We start from the raw sequence: 21,012 nt of genomic DNA on the forward strand, positions 1-21,012 counted from the left end.
AAGCAATGCTGAGCCTGGCTAGTACCAGATGGGTGATCATTTGGGAATTTAAGGTGCTGTATGTGCTCTCCGCTTATCTCGACATTGTTTCCAGTCGTCCTGAACCTTTACTTGCCACTGGTATTTAACAACGCTGACTTGAGAGGTGTGGTTGGAGATTATGCAACTCTTGCCACAAAATATTCCATGCACAGGCCCCTTTACAGTGGGTATCCATAGTCTGTCAAGACTGAAGGAAGCTACTATATATGCATGTATATATGTGTATATGTATATACTTATGTATATACATGTGAAAAATTCATAAATGTATATATAGGTTTTATTTATTTATTATTTTTTACGTATAAATGGCTTTTAAAAAGAACCTAATTTTAGACTGTGTCCTTCGACCTTCTTCAGTGTATTGAGGCACCACTATGAAGAGGTGGTGATTGAGGTGCATGTGTGCGTGTGTGCATGCATGTATGTGATAGCAGGAGAAAAAGACACGCACCAGAAACTTGGCTGTCAAGGGGTCAAAGTTCAACAATTCGACCTTTGAAGACTCTACCAAACTCCTCCACCAATTTTAGGTCTGAAGACTTGAAATTTTAGATGTAGGTAACTGCGGCCTCTATGAAATTACTCAGACACATTTTGGTCTAAACATTTGAAATCTTACATAAAGTGTATTCACACGTAGGGCAAGTTATGAACAGTACTTAGGGCCCGAGCAAAGCCGGGCTGAATTGCTAGTATATATGTAAGCTAGGAAATTTTTTAACCTTTAAAACTATATAAAACAACTTCTTTCATTTTTATAATTTTTTATCATTCATTGGAAAACTATTTAGTCAGTAAGTCATTTAATCACCTGCAATCGCTGCATCAATTTGCTTTCTTGAATTCACAATAGTCCCAATGTTATTTCAGGGATCATCAGTTGTCTACCATGAAACTGTTTCGGGGATTTACAAAGAAAACAATATATTAAATCATGGCTCCCCAGCAGTGTTGATCAAACACCACCTCCCTTAATCACATGTTCCTAATATTTGATCTAGTTTCCTGCTCCAGATAAATTTGGCTAACCTTCCTTACCCGTGACACTCGTCCATATGTATATGATAAGAGTAATGGAAATGGTATTCTGACAAAATAGAGAGATAAAAAAGGAACTAACCAAGTTATGTGTTCATGAACGTTTCATCTTTATTGTGAGACTTCATTCATCCAGAGAAAGTCCAGTAATAAAAACGAAATGTTAATGAACACATAACTTTTCCTTTTTTGAAAACTGCTGGGTCCTCCAGCCTCACTTTCTTTCTCACTTTGAGCCGGAACTTTCTTTAGGGAGGGACTTTCCTCTGCTCTCACCGTTTTCTCTGCTTGAGCAAAAGCACAGTCGCCTATCCGTCCAAGTTCGGTCTTTTATTCCTCTCAAATCTCGGGAATTTTTGTGGTTAGTCTCGCTCTCTTTCCCATAAAACCATCCACGCCTACCGCTTCTTCTTCCTCCTCTTCCTCTCCCAGCTCCTGTGTATTGACAATGAACAGAATAGACTTTACTACTACAAGACAAAACGTTAATGAACACATAACTTGGTTTGTTCCTTTTCTTTTTTAATTCTCTCTCTCTCTCTCTCTCTCTCTCTCTCTCTCTCTCATTTATTTATATATATATATATATATATATATATATATATGTGTGTGTGTGTGTCTTTGCAATTAAGTTTATTCATTATTGTCTGGTTTCAAACGGTGGCCTTCAATAAGAAAGCAGCCCAAAGGGTGAAGGGGAGACAATCACAAATTAGCTGCTATTCATTGGACTGGCCTTGTAAAAAGAATAGGATTGTTTTTTCTTTTTTTTACTAGCAAGATATGATGCTGTTGCCCAGGATAAGATGATTTTCTCTCATTGACGTTTATTTTCAAAATGAAATCCAACATCGGAAGTTGAAGATTTGTGGAAAAATATTACTTCAGTCTGGCTACTTTGTAAACCCACCCTAAATTATGAAAGAATTTTTTGTGGCGCCACTCAATGTAGTGTTCCGGGTGACATGATAGCACAAAAATCGCATGAATTCTGACTCATTGCTTTGTCAACTGCTCTGCGCCCACATTGTTTGTGAAGACCCATAAAATTTTGATATTGACATAACTTAGTTGGGAACTTGGATAAGTACTCACGTGGGGTTTGGTCACATGATAGGATATACTCATTTAAACCGACCCTCCCATTATTTTTAATATTGGAGGATGTCTATTTGTTGCTTCAGTTGCTTGGAGACTTAGATAGAAACTACCAGTCAAGAATCTGTTCTTGACAATTAGCCTGACAGGTGTGGGGCCAGGAACTGGACCAGTACCTGTCGGGCTGAGGTATGCCGCCTGGGTATTATCTAGGAGGTCCACTCTCCAAGGCCTTGCCACCCGGCTTTAAAGTGGGGTAAGTTTATTGCTTGCTGCCTGAGGTACCCCAACTAGGGAATGCTGACAGGGATGCCCAGACAATTTTGCTAGGCAAGAGTGTCTCTCCTTTAGGCACAATCATGCTGACACACCGGTTCTTGCTAGATCACCAGTTAAGCAACATTGAGCCTGGCCAGTACCAGATGGGTGATCTTTTGGGAAGGCAAGGTACTGTATGTACTATAAAATACTCGTGGTAGGCACTCTATCTATTGATGGCGTCACGATAAAAAACACCCTTGATAGCCCTGACGAAGTATCAAGTATTCAGCTAAAGACAAGATTTGAATTACAAACTTGTGTCGTGAGTTCAATCTCGGCTGCGGCCGCATGTTACGTTACGGTTTATGTTTAGGGGAGCTTGCTTGATATTCCTACTTTCCCAGCCTTGTGTCACATCCTGCTGAGGTGGGCAGCAAGTAAATATCGATCCTTCAAGGATTACTTACAGCCCCATTGGGAATCGAAGACAGCAACTAGGGAGTTTCCTGGAACCAACGGAGAAAGACTTCTTCTCCCCTAGTCCTTTCTGCTGCCTAACTCCACTGGACACCCGAACATCGGCCATCTTCTCAGCAGCCAAACGAATTCTCTTATTGAATTCTTTTCTTCACTTGGACACTGTTAATCAGAAAATGTTAACGTTGGACTTGAAAACAATAATGTCATAGTCAGCTGGGAAGCAGTTCTGCTGTATTGTTGTTCCACAGATGAGTAGTTCTGGGAAAGAAACTTTGCTCATGGAATTTTCGTTTAGTTTTAGACACAGATAGGGAGGAAGAGAAATTGCTGACAGTGGCTGTAGCTAGACAACTGTTTGCTGTGAATGTCTTACAGGAGGTGAAGACCATAGAATGAAGCTCAGTCGAGCACCTGCCATTAAAATAACAATGGAGCAGAGCAACATTGAACCCGGTCAGTAATAAATGGGTGACCATTTCGGACTTCCAGGTGCTGTATGTGCTCTCCGCTTATCTCGGCATTGTTTCCAGTCGTTTAACATTTCTCCTTGCCACTGGACTCAAATTCAGGAGAGGTGTGGTTGGTAATTGCACAACCCTTGCCTCACAATTACATGCGCAGCTGCCCCTACAGGGGATATCCTTTGTTTTTCAAAAATGAACAGAGGCATAGAGAGAAAGACTAGCAAGATCTCTTCTGTGAGATAGAAGTTGTAGTGAAGAGAAGAGAACACCACCCACTAGATTTCGAAGTTGGTTTTGTATCATTTCCAGGCAGGAAAGAGTTCTTTGACCAGATTCTACCCGGATGTTGCAACAGTACTCCATTCTAGGACGTATTTGGCTCTTAGATTGGTAGAGGGTTGCATCAGTAGTGTGATTCCTTCTGGAGTGGTAGAATGATCCAATCGTTTCTCTAGAGACCTTGGCAATGGATTTGATGCAAGTCTTCTATGTCAAATCAGAAATGAAGGTCAGTTCCGAAGTTTTTCAAAGCAGGGAGATTCTTTAAAACAAAAGTCATAAATAAATGCCTTTCATTGTTGTTCATAAAAGAGTTTTTTACTAGCTGCGTATACCCAGCATTGCCCAATCGAAATATCTTGCCGGGTGGAGGGATTAGTCACATACTATTTAAGATATACCGAATATCCTAATTTGTTACGAAAAATGGCCACATATTGGATTTAGTTTCTTGGTTTATGAAAATCAAACATGAAATAATTTTCATAGCTTGAACGGGAATTTTTCTTTCTTTTTTTTTTTTTTTTTTTTAACAAAAATTCAAATTGACAGAATCGTTAAGAAAATCCACAATCCTTCCTGTGTAATATAAAGGAGTTTTGAAACAGCACTAAACGGGGATATGTCATATTGTCTGGGGGGTATGGAGGTCTGTATAACATAGAATGGTGTGTATATATATTCCCTAGTATACATATAAACGTGTATGTAGCGAGTATCTTATTGAATGTACAACAGTTCTTCATACATGTTCATACGTGTAATCGCTTAGTTTTCAAAATGTCACAAAACAACTTAATTGTTGTGTGTACACATATAACGACAAATAAGAGACGGAATAAACATCCTTGTCTCTTGCCAGACAAAAGGAAGACATACCTTCACAAAAAGGACGAATACGAATTCTATAGGGTTACAACATCTGACCAATTAGGGAACACACTTGACCCATCTTTGATCTTGTTGGACGGAAAGCTACAACAAAAATTCTATCATAAACAACAGATCTCGGCTTTATTTCAGCAATCTTTATTCCAGAATGTTGTTCCCATCTTGGAAAGTTTGAATGCTGATACAGTCTTGTCTACATCTTAATTATCGACCTTGCCCCTGCTGGGTGCCATCCCGTCTGTCAACTGTCTCTCTTGGCCGCCCATTACAGACTGTATTCTAACTAACTTTCTAAGATATCTCATACGTCTACATAACCATAAAAGCCACTCAAGGATAAACGTTAATAGGTGTTAAGTGGCAGGCGATGTAATGATCAGGAGTGGTGGAAATTGGATAGAATTTGATTAAGAAGGCAGCTTAACAAGAAGTTGTTTGCATTAGACTTGAAAACAAGCATGTTGTAGTTGGATGGAAAGTAACCCCATGGGATAGTTTCATGGTTGGACAATACTAGGAAGTAAACTTTGTTCATGGAGTTTGCATTTAATTTTGGCTACATGATAATGAGTGGGGGGGGAGATTGTTGACAGTGGTTGCAGTTAGACGAGTATTTGTTGTGAATGTTTTGCAGGAGACAATTTTATTATAATGCAACTCTGTTTTCTTTCCTATTTCCAGCGGTGCCTTCTCCGAGGTTGTACTGGCCGAGGACAAGTTGGAGAAAGGGAAGTTTGTCGCTGTGAAATGCATCGACAGACATGGACTACGAGGAAAGGAGGAATCCTTGGAAAACGAAATAAAAGTCTTGCGGAGGTAAGTGATATTGATTTTGCTGTCATCTTTCATGGAACATCGGAAGATTCTTAAAAGATAAAAAATATATATATATGTGTATATATATATATATATATATATATATATATATATATATATATATCGAATGGGAAGGAAAGCCCATTTCATATTGATCGTGTCAAATAGCAATAAAGATTAAAAAGATTTCCATTCGACAAAAGTCATTGGAACTTTCCAGACAAACCAATATCTTTATTTATATTAAGTTAGGTATTTATATTAAGTTAGGTATTTCTATATCTATATATTAATACAATAGCGTGTGTGTTATTTTTTTCTCCCGAGTAATTTAATTAATGTTAATCTATATATATCTATATATATAAAAGCGAAAATGTGTGTATATGTGTTTGTATATCTCGCAAAAACTTTCGACAGAGGCGACGGATTTTCACGAGATTAGTATCATTTTGAAGCCCGATATCTTGGACGACAAATATCGAAAAATTGGCCAAAAACATTAGTTCCTTCAACCTAAACTGGGCCCTTTTCTACAAGGAGGTGTGCCGAAAAAAATCGTTCCTTCATTTTCTCTCCTCCTGCTACTACGACAATAACATCATGTTTGACCTAGAAAACATTGACTGCAAGTGTTTTTAAAGGTTTAATTTTATCCGTTTTCAATTGTATGTCTCTTTAGTGTAGGGGGTAATGTGTCAGGCTTTTTTTCCGCCTTAGCCTAGCTGCTTTGGGTTCGAGCTTAGCTTCCTACCTAAACTTTTTTCCTCTTCTACACCTTTTTTTTCCTTTTTGCTTTGTTTTGGTTTTTCCAATTTTTTTTAACATCGTGTTTTTTTATAATATTAAAACAGGGTCACCCTCTGTTACATACACACCTCCAAACACCCGAGCAACACCGGGTACCCCCGCTAGTATATTTATGTATATAAAAGGCAAAATGTGTATGACCAAAGGCTTTTTTCGCACACACTCCCGGGGGGGTTTCGATTGCTTAGAACTGTTTATATAGCCCCTAGATAATAATATCTAGGATTTGGGAACGCGGGTTGCCTCTACATTTATTTACCTTGACTTTTATGAGATTCGTGCTATTTTGCTCTGTCCCGTTTGTCCTGCCTTTTAGTATTAAGTGAAACTAAATTCAAACGGACATGTTCTCGGCATCGCGCCAGGAAACGTCCAAAAACAATGTGGCCAAACTCCTCTTATATCAGACAATTGCTATTCAATCTGGACAATGGGGAGCTGGTTTCCCCCTCCCCAACATCTGTTGGGGAAAAAAACCAGTCAAAGTTGGGTAAACAAACCCAAACGGTGCCTCGCAGCAAAAGTTAACTGTGCGACTTCTATTGGACCTCATTAATTAGGTCAAATAGAAGCAGCAGAGTTAACTTTTATTGCGGCCACCTGTTTTTAATACTTAAATAAATAAATTCAAACGTTTTCCATTGTATGCCGCAGTGGCCCAGTGGTTAACGTCGCACGTTTATTTTTTCACACTTTAATTTCAAACTTTTCCTCAAGGGTTCGGTTTCGATCCTCATACTCACCTACCAAAACTTTTTTTTTATTTTAACCCCCCCCCCCCTCCCCGGAGTTTTGATTTACCCAAAACCACACACACCTCAAAACACCCGGGCATCGGCGGGTACCCCCCGCTAGTATATATATATAAGACAAAACAGCCACGAACATTTTTGTATGTCAAAGAAAGGCTTTTTTCGCCAGGATTCTAAGTGGGGTACTATTCTCAGTGAGGGTGTGGTCTTAGGGTTAGAAAGGCTTTTTTCGCCAGGATTCTCAGTGGGGGTGTGGGGTACTATTCTTTACAACTTTTTATATACTCCCTAGATTATAATATCTACGATTTGCAAACGGACGTCGTCTCTACATTTATTTTGATTGACTTTTTTAAAATTCACGCCTCTCACGTGTTTGTTTGTGTTTTTTGTATAAAAGCGAAACTGAATCGAAAGCAAACGTCATTCGCCGGCCTTCTCGGTCAGAACCTCCAGAAAAGCAATTAGCTTTGATCAATGTGGGGAAAACCCTTCATATCAAACAATTGCTATTCATTTGGAGAGCTCCCCCTTATTAGTAGGAAGCTGGTTTTCCCCCAACATCGTGAGGAAACAAATTAATGAAACGGTGGAAAGCTGAACTGGACTTCAGCCAACGTTCATTTCTGCATTCACTGAACAAGTCAACATTTTGATTGACATCGCTAAATTTGAACGCTTTCCACTTCCTATGGCTTCGTAGCGTACCGGTAAAAGTTTGCGTTTTCTTTACTTTCTTTTCCACCTTCGCGTCACGGGTTTGAGCCTGCCTGCTTACTAACACTTTCGTTTTTTCTTTGTGCTCAACACATACCTCCAAACACCCGGGCAACAGCGGGTACCTCTGCTAGTATATATATATATATATATATATATATATATATATATATATATATATAAAAGCGAAAATGTATGTGTGTGTATGTATGTTCACTTTTTGTGTATGTCCAAGAAAGGCTTTTTTCCAAGAAGCGGTCGGTCGGCTCACAACTTCTTAAAACTTTTTATATCACATATAAATCATAATATCTACGAGTTAACAATGGAGGTCGCCTGTCTATTTAATTTGCTTGACTTCAAAAAGATAAATATTCAACATTTTTCGCTCGCCGCATGTGGATTAGGCTTTTTCGTATAATAAAAGCGACACTAATTCTGGCTGTATTTTTCCGGTCGTGATTGCCAGAAATGTCCGAAAGCAATCAGATTTGATCAATGTGGAAATATTTTCCTTATATCAGACAATTGCTATTCAAGTTGGACAATCCCCTTTTTATGGGGAGCTGGTCACTCCCCTCCCCCCAACATCTTGGGAAAATAAAAATAAAATCCCGCAGTAAATGAAATATTACCCCACACTTAAAGTTGACCTCATTAAGTCATTAAAACGTGCACCTGCCAATTCTAAATAAATTGAAACCTGTTTCCATTAGTATTTCGCGGTGGCCCAATGGTTAACGTCACACTTTATTTTTCACACTTTAATTTCCAACTTTGCCTCAAGGGTTCAGGTTCGATCCTCATACTTACCTACCAAAAACTTTTTTTATTTAACCCCCCCCCCCCTTCTGGAGTTTTGATTTACCCAAAACCACACACACCTCCAAACGCTCGGGCAATGCTGGGTACCCCCCGCTAGTCTATTATATAAAGAGCAAGATGGGCGCGAGCGTTTGTGTATGTCCACGAAAGGCTTTTTGCGTAGGGGTTTCCACGTTAGTTAAATTCCGCGAGAAGTTCTCACATACTTCCCAGATCGTAATATCTCCCATTCGCAAACGGACATCCTTTCTTTCCCCTTTTTTTTTTTTGGACGAGTTGAACAAAAGTCCCAATGTGCCGTTGTCTCCAGTGTTTGCTTGTCTTTTTCGTATAAATAAAGCGAAACTATTGGAATGCAACTGCCTGGCCTTCAGGACGGGTAGTATCTGTTCGGTAATTGGTCTTTGGTCAATAACAATTACTATTTATTTGGATACTGCCAGAGTGCCCCCTTTTTGGGGGAGCTGGTTTTCCACTCACATTATAAACGACCTTATGTCTAATTTGCTTTCATGGGAGCTTTAAAAGCATCGCCATTTCTGCAAGTCATCTTTTGTTTTTGATTCATCATTCACATCAGGTAGTAGCGGTAAGATGCCAGATTTTCTTTCACTTTCTTTTCCGCCTTCACACCGTGGGTTCGAGCTTGCCTGCCTACTACCACTTTTTTTTTTTTTGCTCAACACACACCTCCAAACAGCTGGGCAATGCCGGGCACCCAGACTAGTTTAGTAATAAAATCGCTAAAAATCGTAAATTGTTTTTTTTTAGTTAAAAAAATACTGACCAATTTACGTGATATTTGGAATATGACACCTTCGTTACCTTACGAGTACATATATCATAAAGTTTTTTTTTTTTTTCATTCTTTTTTTTTTTTAATTAGGTTGGATTTTGGACAAGAACCCAAACAATTTATTTTGCTTTACTAATTGTTAATCTATTTACAAAAAAAAAGAATCTATATTATTTTACTTCAGTCGAAGTTCTCAGAAATCAAGGGACCCACTACCTGGGACTTACACTTGAACTCTATATGAGAGACATAGATATTCGAATGTTCCATTAAAGTTCTTTATTTCTCAAACACTTGAGTTAGTAAAGAAATTGAGAACATAAATTTCCTTTCCCCAATTAACCATTTTCATATGTTGTAGTATATCTTTCGTTTTGGTATCTTGGTCTTTACTGGATTCCAGGAAAAAAATTCATCTAGTCTGGTGGAGAATCGATAATTAAGATGTAGACAGGACTTTATCAGTGTTCAACCTTTCCAAGATGGGAAGAATATTCTGCAATAAAGGTTGCCGTAAATGAATCCGAGATCTGTTGTTCATGGTAGAATTATTGTTCCAGCTTTCCATCCAACAAGATCAAAGATGAGCTAAGTATGTTCCCTAATTGGCCAAATGTTGTAACCTCATAGAATTGTATTTGTCTCTTTTTGTTGAAGGTATGTCTTCCTTTTGTCTGGCAAGAGTCAAAGATGTTTATTCCGTCCTTTATTTGTTGGTGAACATGCACCAGATAAGTTGTTTTGTGACATTTTGAAAACCAAGCAATCGCACATAAATACATGTATGAAGAACAGGCGTGAATTCAATAAAGCTACTTGCTACATACATGTGTATATATGTAAACGGGAATACAACAAAAGCTTTTTCTTACATTTTAGTCAAAGACTGTTGGACTTTCATGATTGAAACTTGGTGGACAAGTCAGTCACAGATTAAAGTTTATTTGTATCAAATATGGTTGGATTGCAGAAATGATTGTAAATTTTATTAACGATTACGGTAGTTGCATTTTTGGAGTGGGGCTTACCCAGTCATACTTTTTAAAGGGGAGCATAATATGGGCGCAGCTTCCCATTTGTAAATTCAAATATTTCAGATTTGCATTAAATTTTATCCATAATCATTAACATCGATTAATCAAGATTCACTTAATTTCAATTCCTTGTTAACTCCATTTAAGCCTTAAATTTTAGAGAATTTTCTAGAATCCAAATAATGTCATGGATTTGGATCAAAACTGAAATAAAGATTCCATTCATGGAATTTTTTAATCACGTCAGCATTCCACTTGTGTGAGGTGTGTTTCAGAAATCTTTATTTTAACGCATGGATATCAAACATGGCGAAGGATAGAAATAATCATGCAACTCTGGATCTCTTTAGGGATTGTACAATTAAATCTGTAAGCTCTACATAAACAATACGCTTGGATTCGGATATTTGTATTCGCATGGATTATGTAGATAACAATTCATACTTAAAGCTGGCCAGAAACAGCAGTTATTTCCCGTTTGTCAGAAACATTGTTCATGCAATATGACGACTAAAGGACAAAATAAGAGAAAATGGGAATTACGAATTACATTTCTGACCCTAAAATTCTTAGGAGACCCTTATGTATTAAAAGATTGCAAGCGAAATATAAATTGTATCAAATACGGTTGGACTACAGATATTATATTATGGCCGGGCAACGTCAGATGTCCCGGGTAGAAAGGTGAGTGACCGACATTTGAACTGGTGACAATGTTATAGAAATAATAAAATGTTTTGATAGTAAAAGGATGTTTTGAAATAGGACTGGAATTTAATGTAGAAATAATTAAACCTGAAATATCTAAAACAATAAAACGTTTAAAAGGATATTTGATAAATATGATTAGAATGTTTGGTTTTAATAAACAAAGATACGTCACAAAAGACCGGGCAAGGATCTTTGGTTACGTAGATACATGACGTAGATACATAATACATAACATAGGCACATGATACATAACGTAGACACATGATACATAATGTAGATACATGATACATAATGTAGATACATAATACATAACATTGATACATAATACATGACGTAGATACATAACATGACGAGTTTTGAGACATCTTAGAAAGCTAGTTAGTATAGAGTCTGTAATGGGCGGCCGAGAGTGATGGTCAACAGACGGGATGGCACCCAGCAGGGACAAGATCGATAATTAAGATATAAACAAGACTGTATCAGCGTTCAACCTCTCCAAGATGGGAACAACATTCTGGAATAAAGGTTGCCCAAAAGAAACCCGAGGGCTGTTGTTCATGGTAGAATTTTCATTGTAGCTTTCCGTCTAACAAGATGGGTCAAGTGTGTTCCCTAATTGGCCAGATGTTGTAACGCCATAGAATTTGTATTCGTGAAGGCATGTCTTGCTTTGTCTGGCAAGAGACAAAGATGTTTATTCTGTCCCTTATCTATTGTTATATGTGAACGTATACCAGATAAGTTGTTTTGTGACATTCTGAAAACTGTGATCACACGTAAATACATGTATGAAGAACTGTCGCACATTCAATAACACACGTGTTGCATACACGTATATATATGTACACGTGGAATATATGCACACCACTCCATGTTATACAACCCCCCCCCCAGACAATATGACATATCCCCGTTTGGTGCTGTTTCAAAACCCCTCTATATTAAACAGAAAGGGTTGTGGATTTTCTTAACGATTCCGTCAATTTGAATGTTTTAGAGAGGGGCTCAAATATGAAACGAAAAGGTGAAATGAATTAATATTCACGTTAGAATATGTTCTTTTCTTTTATTTTTGGTTCTCTATATTTGCTTTTAGCTGTCTGACCCATTTGTAAGAACTCCACTGGGCTGGTGCATCTACTACTAGTCTCTCCTTCTTGAATGGGGTCCAAAAAAAGTGTTCAATATAATAGGTCCCTTTTTAATCAGCTAAGCTCCAGCCCCTGTCCCATCGCCACAATGTTGCATTCGTCTGCCTGTTTTACAAATATTTTAATGGAATGTGTTCTGATGAACTCGTTGCACTTGTGCCCCCTTTGATATACATATCCCTAACAAACCTGCTTAGCAACAAAATCTCATCCCTTCACTGTTGAGATCCCTAAATGACAGAAAGCTTTCTATTCTAATAGTTTCTTCCCACGAACAGCTAGACTTTGAAATTCCCTCCCTGCTACCTGCTTCCCTGGCTGTACTGATATGCAGAAGTTTAAATGTAATGTAAACCAACGCCTTGTTAATCTTTCGTAGACATGATCCAAAATAGTAACCCCTTACGTCCAAGTGGCGATATGCCTTGTTAGGAATGAACGGGAGTGTAAAAAAAAAATGTGTTCAAAAACTAAACATCGTTCATCATCATCATCATCATCATCATCATATTTAGCGTTTTATGTCCATTTTTACATGCTAACTGCACTTTGAAAATATTTATTTGTCAAGTAGTATTTGTAAATAAGAAATAAGGTGCTTCTTCAGTATAGCACCTACATGAAAAAACAAACTCTTACTCGTGACGTACGGAAAAGTTAGCACAACACAAAATAACGTAAAATCATTGAGTAGTTTCACTTTTGAATAAGAAGTAAGGTATTTGTACAGTATTTTACCCAAGAAAGAAAATGTTTAAAGACTAAACATCTTTCTCCTCCTCCTCCTCCTCCTCCTATTTAGTGTTTTATGTCCGTTTTACATGCTGGCTTGTATTGGACAGCTTTTAGAAATTGATTTCCAGACTAAACTATTTCTGGTCAGGTCTTTATTTATCCCTTTTTCTCTAAAGATCACCCTCATCACTTCCTCCCATATTTCCTCCTTGGCCTTACCCTGCCAACTGACCCTTCTACCTCAACTGTTCTACATCTACTAACCCAAGATCTCTCATCTGTTCTTTCATTGTGACCATACCAGCAAAGTCTCCTGTTCTGCACACATCTCCCTTTACTGTCCAGATTTGATCTTCGTCTGAAGTCACCAGATCTAGGTTGGTCTTTAAAGTGCTCGTCTGAACTTCAATCTACGCCCTCCCCCTTTGCCAAACTTGCATAAAAAAACAGTCAGCTAACTAAAACCACTATCAACAATTTCTCCCTCTCTCTATCTGTGCCTAAATCTAAATGCAGATTCCATGAACAAAGCTTCTTTTCTAAAACTGCCCACCTGTCGAACACTGTTCTGCTGGCCTGCTTCCCTACTGATTACAATATGGTAACCTTCAAGTCTAATGTAAACAAGTTCTTGTTGAACCGTACCATTAAATAATCTAAATTGTACCCAATCTACACCATTAACGATTATAATACTACCACTGTACATTCATTAACCCTTATCCTCGAGTGGCTTTCGGAACTTGATAAGTGGTGACTCACAAGTAAAAAAAAAGAAAAAAAAAGACTCACATTACGCATCCATCATATATGCTCATAACATTTCTCTTCATGCAACACATGTCCTCAACCTTTACTTGCTAGGTTTCAATACCATACATCATCACACTGCACACAGATGCCTGATAGAGACTTTCCTTTGTCAACAGTGGTGCCGCTCTGCTGGTTAGTAATGGCAGAATTTCCCTGAACTTACCCCGTTCACTTCTAATTCTAACCATCACAATTGCACCTGCTATTCCCGATGCTCCAATGATATCACCAAGGTAACAAAACTTTTGAACAACCTTAATAGTTTTTATTTATTTTTTGCGGACTGTTATCCTCATCTTTTAGTTGTTGTTTCACAACATTTCGGCCAACTATTCCTCTGTCCTTCGTCAGGTGGTTACCATGACGGGAGAGGAACTCCGAATCTCCTAACTTCATCCTTAGCAATTACTGCCTTCCACAGTTGTCGTCAACTCACCAGGTGAGCATTATCTGAAGATAGCGGTTTCCATCCTACCTAAAGTCGTCCAGAGGCTTAGTTGGCCAAAATCTGGTGAGACGACAACTATGAAAGGCAGTAATTGCTGAGGATGAAGTTAGGAGATTCAGAGTTCCTATCCTGTCGCGGTTTCCACCTGACGAAGGCCAGAGGAATAGTTGGCTGAAACATCGTGAAACAACAACAACTAAAAGATTAGCATGATTATTATCCTCACCATTCTTAGTTCTTAGAGGATAATAGTCCGCAATAAATAAATGAATTAATAATACTCATCTCAATAAACATTCCTATTAATTAAATAATATATTTTGTCTGCAGAAATAAAAGTGTGTGTGTGTATTTTTCATGCTAGCATGTGTTGGATGGTTTTTAGAAAGTGAGTTCCAAACTAACCTATCTTTGCCCAAGTCTTTGTTTATCCCTCTTTCTCTCAAATCCATTTTTATTACTTCCTCCCATGTTTTTCTTTACCCCCTCCTGTGAATTGAACCTGTTACCGTAACTTTTCTAGATCTACGAACCCAAGAACCTTCATCTATTCTTTGAATGTGCCCATACAATCTAAGTCTCCTGTTTTTCACCCATTTCCCCATATTCTGTCCAGATTTAATCTTCCTCTGAGGTCATCAGATCTAAGCCGGTTTTCAAAACTCACATTACACATCCACTGTATGATTCTCATATCATTTTTCTCCAATATCATTTCTCTCCATGCAACGCATGTCCTCAATCCTCACTGACCAGATTTCACTTCCATACATCAACACATTGCATGCACATGCCGATAGACTTTTCCCTTGATCGACAGTGGTAATGCTCTACTGATTAGTAATGGCAAAGTTTCCCTGAACTTACCTCAGCCACTTCTAACTCTTGCGATTACAATTGCACCTGCTACCCTCGATGCTTTAATGGCATCACCAAGGTAACAAAACTTCTGAACAACCTTAATAGCTTTGTCTGTACAAATAAAATTGTGTGTGTGTAGTTAGGGGTGGGGACCAAAACTTTTAACATGCAATAAATTTCACAATAAATCTCAGGACAATCAGGTCTGAATTCCAACGTAGGTGTTTTTAATATCTAAATGTTTTACAGAGAAAGATTTTGTTTTGACACAGACATTTGTTAATTGTTCAAATCTCTTGGTTGACAATGGTAATGCTCTGTTCGTTGGTCATGACTGTAACAGAGCCACTAGCGCTGTTAGCAGCAGCGTATAACATATGCAAATGATCAAAGCCGGTTACACGATGTGACGTCACAACAGAGACAATAAAAAACACACACATAATGAGAATCGGACAAAAATAGCATTGGGGGTTCGGAAAAGCATGTATTTGGGGACACGTGGGTGACGTCACAGCCGTGATGAGAAGATACACGTGGCCAGAGAAGGAGAAATGAATTGTTTGAATATTTTTTTTGAAATGTTGTTGGACATACCTGATATAAGAGCTTTTATTAAAAAAGAAAAAAATGAGTCAAATTTTTTTTCCTTTCTTCTGTTTCTTTGCAACAGAGTCTACAATGTGTTGGGTCTGTTAAAAGGTAACAATATCATTAAAAAGAAAAAAAGTGGACAACGTTATATGACAAATGTTCCATGGACATATTCCATCTACTGTTATGTAACTCTTGCAATCACACTAGCACCTTCTCCACCCTGTGCTCCAATGGTATCACCAAGGTAACAGAACTTCTGAACATCCATTTTCTGCCTTTTACTACTAAATTGATTGAAAGAGAAAAATATTTCAGTTATATAAATGCTGCGTTACCTAGAAGACCGGTTTCCATAGATTTCTTTTGGAGATGATGTTCAGTTTTTAAGTCATTTCGGTGACGTCACCAAGAATTTTTTTTTTTTTTTTTAAGTACACAGAATTTAAATAACTGAATTGTTAGACGAAAATTACTAAATATTTTGTGTTCTTTGGATTCTTCAGACTACCGTTCTCATCTTGAGTCTTATTCTCACAACGTTTCGACCAATGTAACCTCTAACTTTCTTCAGGAATATCTTGTCAAACTCAGGAATCTTTCTGCCAAACTCAGTAATCTATATGGAATTTTGAACGGAACCGTTTATTTAATCTGTGGGAGGTAACATGCTCTCATTCCATCAAGGACCCTTAGCATAACAGATAAAGTACTTGATAAAATTCAGTTTTAAGCAATATTCTTCTGAGGGTTGAAGGTTCAATCCTCGGTGCAAGCACTATCAAGAACACAATTGCAAATTAAGATTTCTACCTGGTCATGGCTGATAGAATGAGAACAAACTACCCCCTCTTCTATAATATAAATCTCACCTGTCTGTTTAAATGTAGGAATGTATGTATGTATGTCTGCCTAAAACTTTCGACAGAGGCAACGGATTTTCACAAGATCAGTATCATTTTGAAGCTCAACGCTTCGGATGACAAATAGCGAAAATTTATCCAAAAACATTAATTCCTTCACCCTCAGCTGGGCACTTTTCTACAGGGAGAGGTCGCTTTTTTGCCGATATTTTCGAAAGTCATCGGCTTTTTTTTTTTATTGTCTAGCCTTAATTTAAACCTGCGTCACTTCCGGTTTGGCGATGGACACAACAGCAAAGACGTGACTTTTTTTTTTTCACATTCTTTTCCTCCTTCGCGGTACAGGTTCGAGCCTGCCTTCCTACTACCACTTTTTTTTTTTTTTTTTTCTCAACACATACCTCTAAACATCCGGGCACCAAGGCTAGTGGGTTAAATAAATGGTTTTGTTTGAAATTCTATACAGATTACTGAGTTTGACTAAAAAATTTATGACTTTGACAAGCTCCACCTGAAGAAGATCGGAGGTTACATCAACCGAAACGTTGTGAAAATAACACTCGAGATGAGAACATTAGTCCAAATAATCCAAATTATCAATCATCATCGCAAAAATTCAGAAACATAAGTCTGAGGTATATATGAAAATATGATACGCATATCGTTCCAAAAATAAAGCTCTTCAACTTTTTGAGTTAAAAAAACTCAAAAAGTTGAAGAGCTGTAAAGACGGAAGAGGCATCATTAAAACGGACGATATTTTGTACTCCAGAATTTGTTCTTTTGCATAGTCACCACCATTCTCAATGCGTTTTTGCCACCATGAACGATGGCTGTGCAAAGGTGTCCAGAGCGCACTTTGTCATACGAAAGTCATTCCAAATGTTAAGCTACCTATTTCGTTTTAACTCCAAAAGTTGAAGAGCTATGAAGACGGGGGTGGTATCATTAAAATGAGCAACCTTTTGTGATCCAGAATTTATTTTTTTGCATAGTCACCACCATCCTCAGTTCACTGTTGCCAGGAATTCATCATAACAATACAGTTTGCAATGCCCTCTGATCCGTTCACTGTATGATTCTTATATCATTTCTCTCTATGCGACGCATGTTCTCAACCCTCACTGACCAGATTCTACTTCCATAGAACAACACATTGCATGCAAATGCCTGATAGACTTTTCCTTTGGTCGACAGTGGTAACGCTTTGCTGGTTAGTAATGGCAAAGTTTCCCTGAACTTACCTCGTCCACTTCTATCTCTTGCGATCATAACTGTACCTGCTACTTTCGATGCTTCAATGGCATCACCAAGGTAACAAAACTTCTGAACAACCTTAATAGCTTTATAAAAAATATATATATATAAAAATTTAAAAAAATAGGAGGCATTACTTTTGGAACATCACTCGTATTAATAATTCTCCAAGCATGAATCTCATCCACGACAATAACCTGACAAAAACGATACCCACTCTGTTTTTTTCACTTTTTTTTTTTTTAAGTTAAAAAAAAAGTGTAACATAACACGTGGCCGCAGCTGAGATTGAACTCACTACACGAGTTTGTAGTGTAATTCAAATCTTGTCTGTAGTTGAATACTTGATGCTTCACTCGGGCTATCAAGGGTATTTTTTTATTATGGCGCCATCACTAGATGGGTTGCCTACCACGGGTTAAGAGCGGCCCATCTACCTTCGAGAGAAGAATAGATCATGCCAGTTTCCCAACCTAGTATCTACCTCACAGTACATACAGTGACTCGCTTTCCCAAATGGTCACCCATCTGGTGCTGGCCAGGCTCGATGTTGCTTAAATTCGGTGATCTGGTGAGAACCGGTGTGTCAACGTGATTGTGCCATACACAAAAAAAAAATAGGAGGCCTTACTTTTGGAACGACCCTCGTATAATACATTATTGCAAAAAAAGAATTCAATTAATTCATTTTACAGATCATTTTCTGTTTTTTACTACTAAATTGATTGAAAGCGAAAAAATATTTCAATCAAAATCTTTTTAATATTTCTTCATATCATCGTTTTTTGTCCATTGCAGATTAAAACATCCCAACATTGTGCAGTTATTGGATGTATTTGAAGACAAGCAGAGGGTGTTTCTGGTCATGGAACTGTAAGTAAAAACTATATATCTATACTTCTATAAATATGTTAATTTTATTTTTATTTCGGACTATTAGTCTCATCTTTATTAGTTGTTGTTTTTGGATCTTTTTATTGGTTCACAACGTTTCGGCCAACTTCCTCTGGCCTTCGTCAGGTGGTAACCGCGACGGATAGGAACTTCGAATCTCCCAACTGCATTCTCATTGGGAGATTCGAAGTTCCTATCCGTCGCGGTTACCACCTGACGAAGGCCAGAGGAAGTTGGCCGAAACGTTGTGAACCAATAAAAAGATCCAAAAACAACAACTAATAAAGATGAGACTAATAGTCCGAAATAAAAATAAATTAATATATAATGCTCATCTAAAAAAATGAATTCCAATTAATGATATTCTATAAATATGTTTGTTTTTTGTGTGTGTGTGTATTGATATTCATATTAAAAACCCTTTTTTTTCTATTTATTTAAAAAGAAAATACAACTATGTTATATATGGATTGTGGAATTACATTAATCTGCAAAAGATCTAGCTAATTTGCATATTCTTCTAAACATTCATTTTAATTAATTCCCTATTAGTTTTTTTTTTTTTTTTTCGGTTTTATTATCGAATTATCATCTTTAACTATTACGTGCAATTATATTAATACAGATATTCTACATGATTTATACTTGCGTAATATTTGTGTAAAAAGCTTATAGTAAACACAAACCTCTTTCTACATATATTTATGTATGCGTATATATATTTGTTTTAAAAAAATTGCCTACCAAACTCCTGTCGGTTTTGGGTTTATGGACATGAAACTTAATATATAGGGTATTCAAACCCATGTGAAACTTTATATTTGGGTTTTAGCGAGGGGAAAATCAGTGAAAACGTGTAAAAGTTTTTAAAATAGAATTTACCAGGTGAAGGTCGAACATCGACATTATGAACATGCATTTGTATTGGTTCATATTTTAATTTTTAGCCTTGCAGTAAACATGTCTTCATAGATCAGGCATTGACGTCAAAGGAAAAAGTAAATCGTAAGCTAAAGTTTGGGTTTCGATTCTCAGTGGTGGCGCATGAGTCATTTTTTTTTTAAACTACTTAAATTATTACTATATATTGGGTCCAATATAATATAATAGTATAAATCTCACCTGTCTGTTTAAATGTATGTATGTATGTATGTATGTATCATTTTCATCAAACCAATCCCTATGTTTGGATTTCTTAAAGTCAAGAGTTTCAGCTCCTTTGCTATATACCTATGACTTGAATCGTTCCCAAGTTCTGTCAAATGAGATATCAAGAATTTCACACGCTTCCTTATACCCAGAAAACCAATGTGGTTTTAGATCTGGCCGCAGCACAATGGACATGTTATTCTCTGTGTAACAGCTAATGGAAAAATATATGGAGCATCGAGTGTCTTTGTATCAAGTTTTCGTCGATCTGACAAAAGCTTTTGTTACCATTAATCGCAATGCACTCTGGAAGATTCTTAGGAAACTAGGCTGTCCTACTAGTTTTGTGGAGTTGCTTCAGCATTGTTCTTGGCCTTCGGGACAAGATCAAAGTGTAGTATCTGTTCCGGCAGATACTGCAGCTATGACTAGCAAAGACCAGATGTGGGGGCAACCCCACATGCCTGACCTTTAACCAGCTCCCATTTCCCACCTCTCGGGAGCTGGTCCCCTTTTTCCCTTCCCCCTCCCTTCACTCCTCACATTAAAAATCGGCCTTGTGCCTAATTTGCTCAGTGGGGGAGCAAATAAATACCATCTGTTCTTCAGATGCTGCAAGCTATGACTAGCTATGACTAGCAAAGACCAGATGTGGGGGCAACCCCACATGCCTGACCTTTAACCAGCTCCCATTTCCCACCTCTCGGGAGCTGGTCCCCTTTTTCCCTTCTCCCTCCCTTCACTCCTCACATTAAAAATCGGCCTTGTGCCTAATTTGCTCGGTGGGGGAGCAAATAAATACCATCTGTTCTTCAGATGCTGCAAGCTATGACTAGCTATGACTAGCAAAGACCAGATGTGGGGGCAACCCCACATGCCTGACCTTTAACCAGCTCCCATTTCCCACCTCTCGGGAGCTGGTCCCCTTTTTCCCTTCCCCCTCCCTTCACTCCTCACATTAAAAATCGGCCTTGTGCCTAATTTGCTCGGTGGGGGAGCAAATAAATACCATCTGTTCTTCAGATGCTGCAAGCTATGACTAGCTATGACTAGCAAAGACCAGATGTGGGGGCAACCCCACATGCCTGACCTTTAACCAGCTCCCATTTCCCACCTCTCGGGAGCTGGTCCCCTTTTTCCCTTCTCCCTCCCTTCACTCCTCACATTAAAAATCGGCCTTGTGCCTAATTTGCTCGGTGGGGGAGCAAATAAATACCATCTGTTCTTCAG

At 37.9% G+C, this 21,012-nt stretch overlaps 1 protein-coding gene across 1 annotated transcript in view; it reads left to right on the forward strand.

Annotated features, from left to right (window-relative positions):
• LOC145260630 (calcium/calmodulin-dependent protein kinase type 1-like) overlaps positions 1–21,012 on the forward strand; it is a 275,431-nt gene that overhangs the window by 115,781 nt on the left and 138,638 nt on the right. The window contains exons 2-3 of the mRNA XM_080118951.1: positions 5,238–5,372; positions 18,538–18,612. Coding sequence (XP_079975077.1) covers positions 5,238–5,372; positions 18,538–18,612 — 210 coding nt within the window. The remainder of the gene's footprint in view (positions 1–5,237; positions 5,373–18,537; positions 18,613–21,012) is intronic.

The sequence above is a fragment of the Euprymna scolopes genome, chromosome 36 (genome assembly GCF_053919585.1).
Source record: "Euprymna scolopes isolate OS-2025 chromosome 36, ASM5391958v1, whole genome shotgun sequence".
Classification (NCBI taxonomy): domain Eukaryota; kingdom Metazoa; phylum Mollusca; class Cephalopoda; order Sepiida; family Sepiolidae; genus Euprymna; species Euprymna scolopes.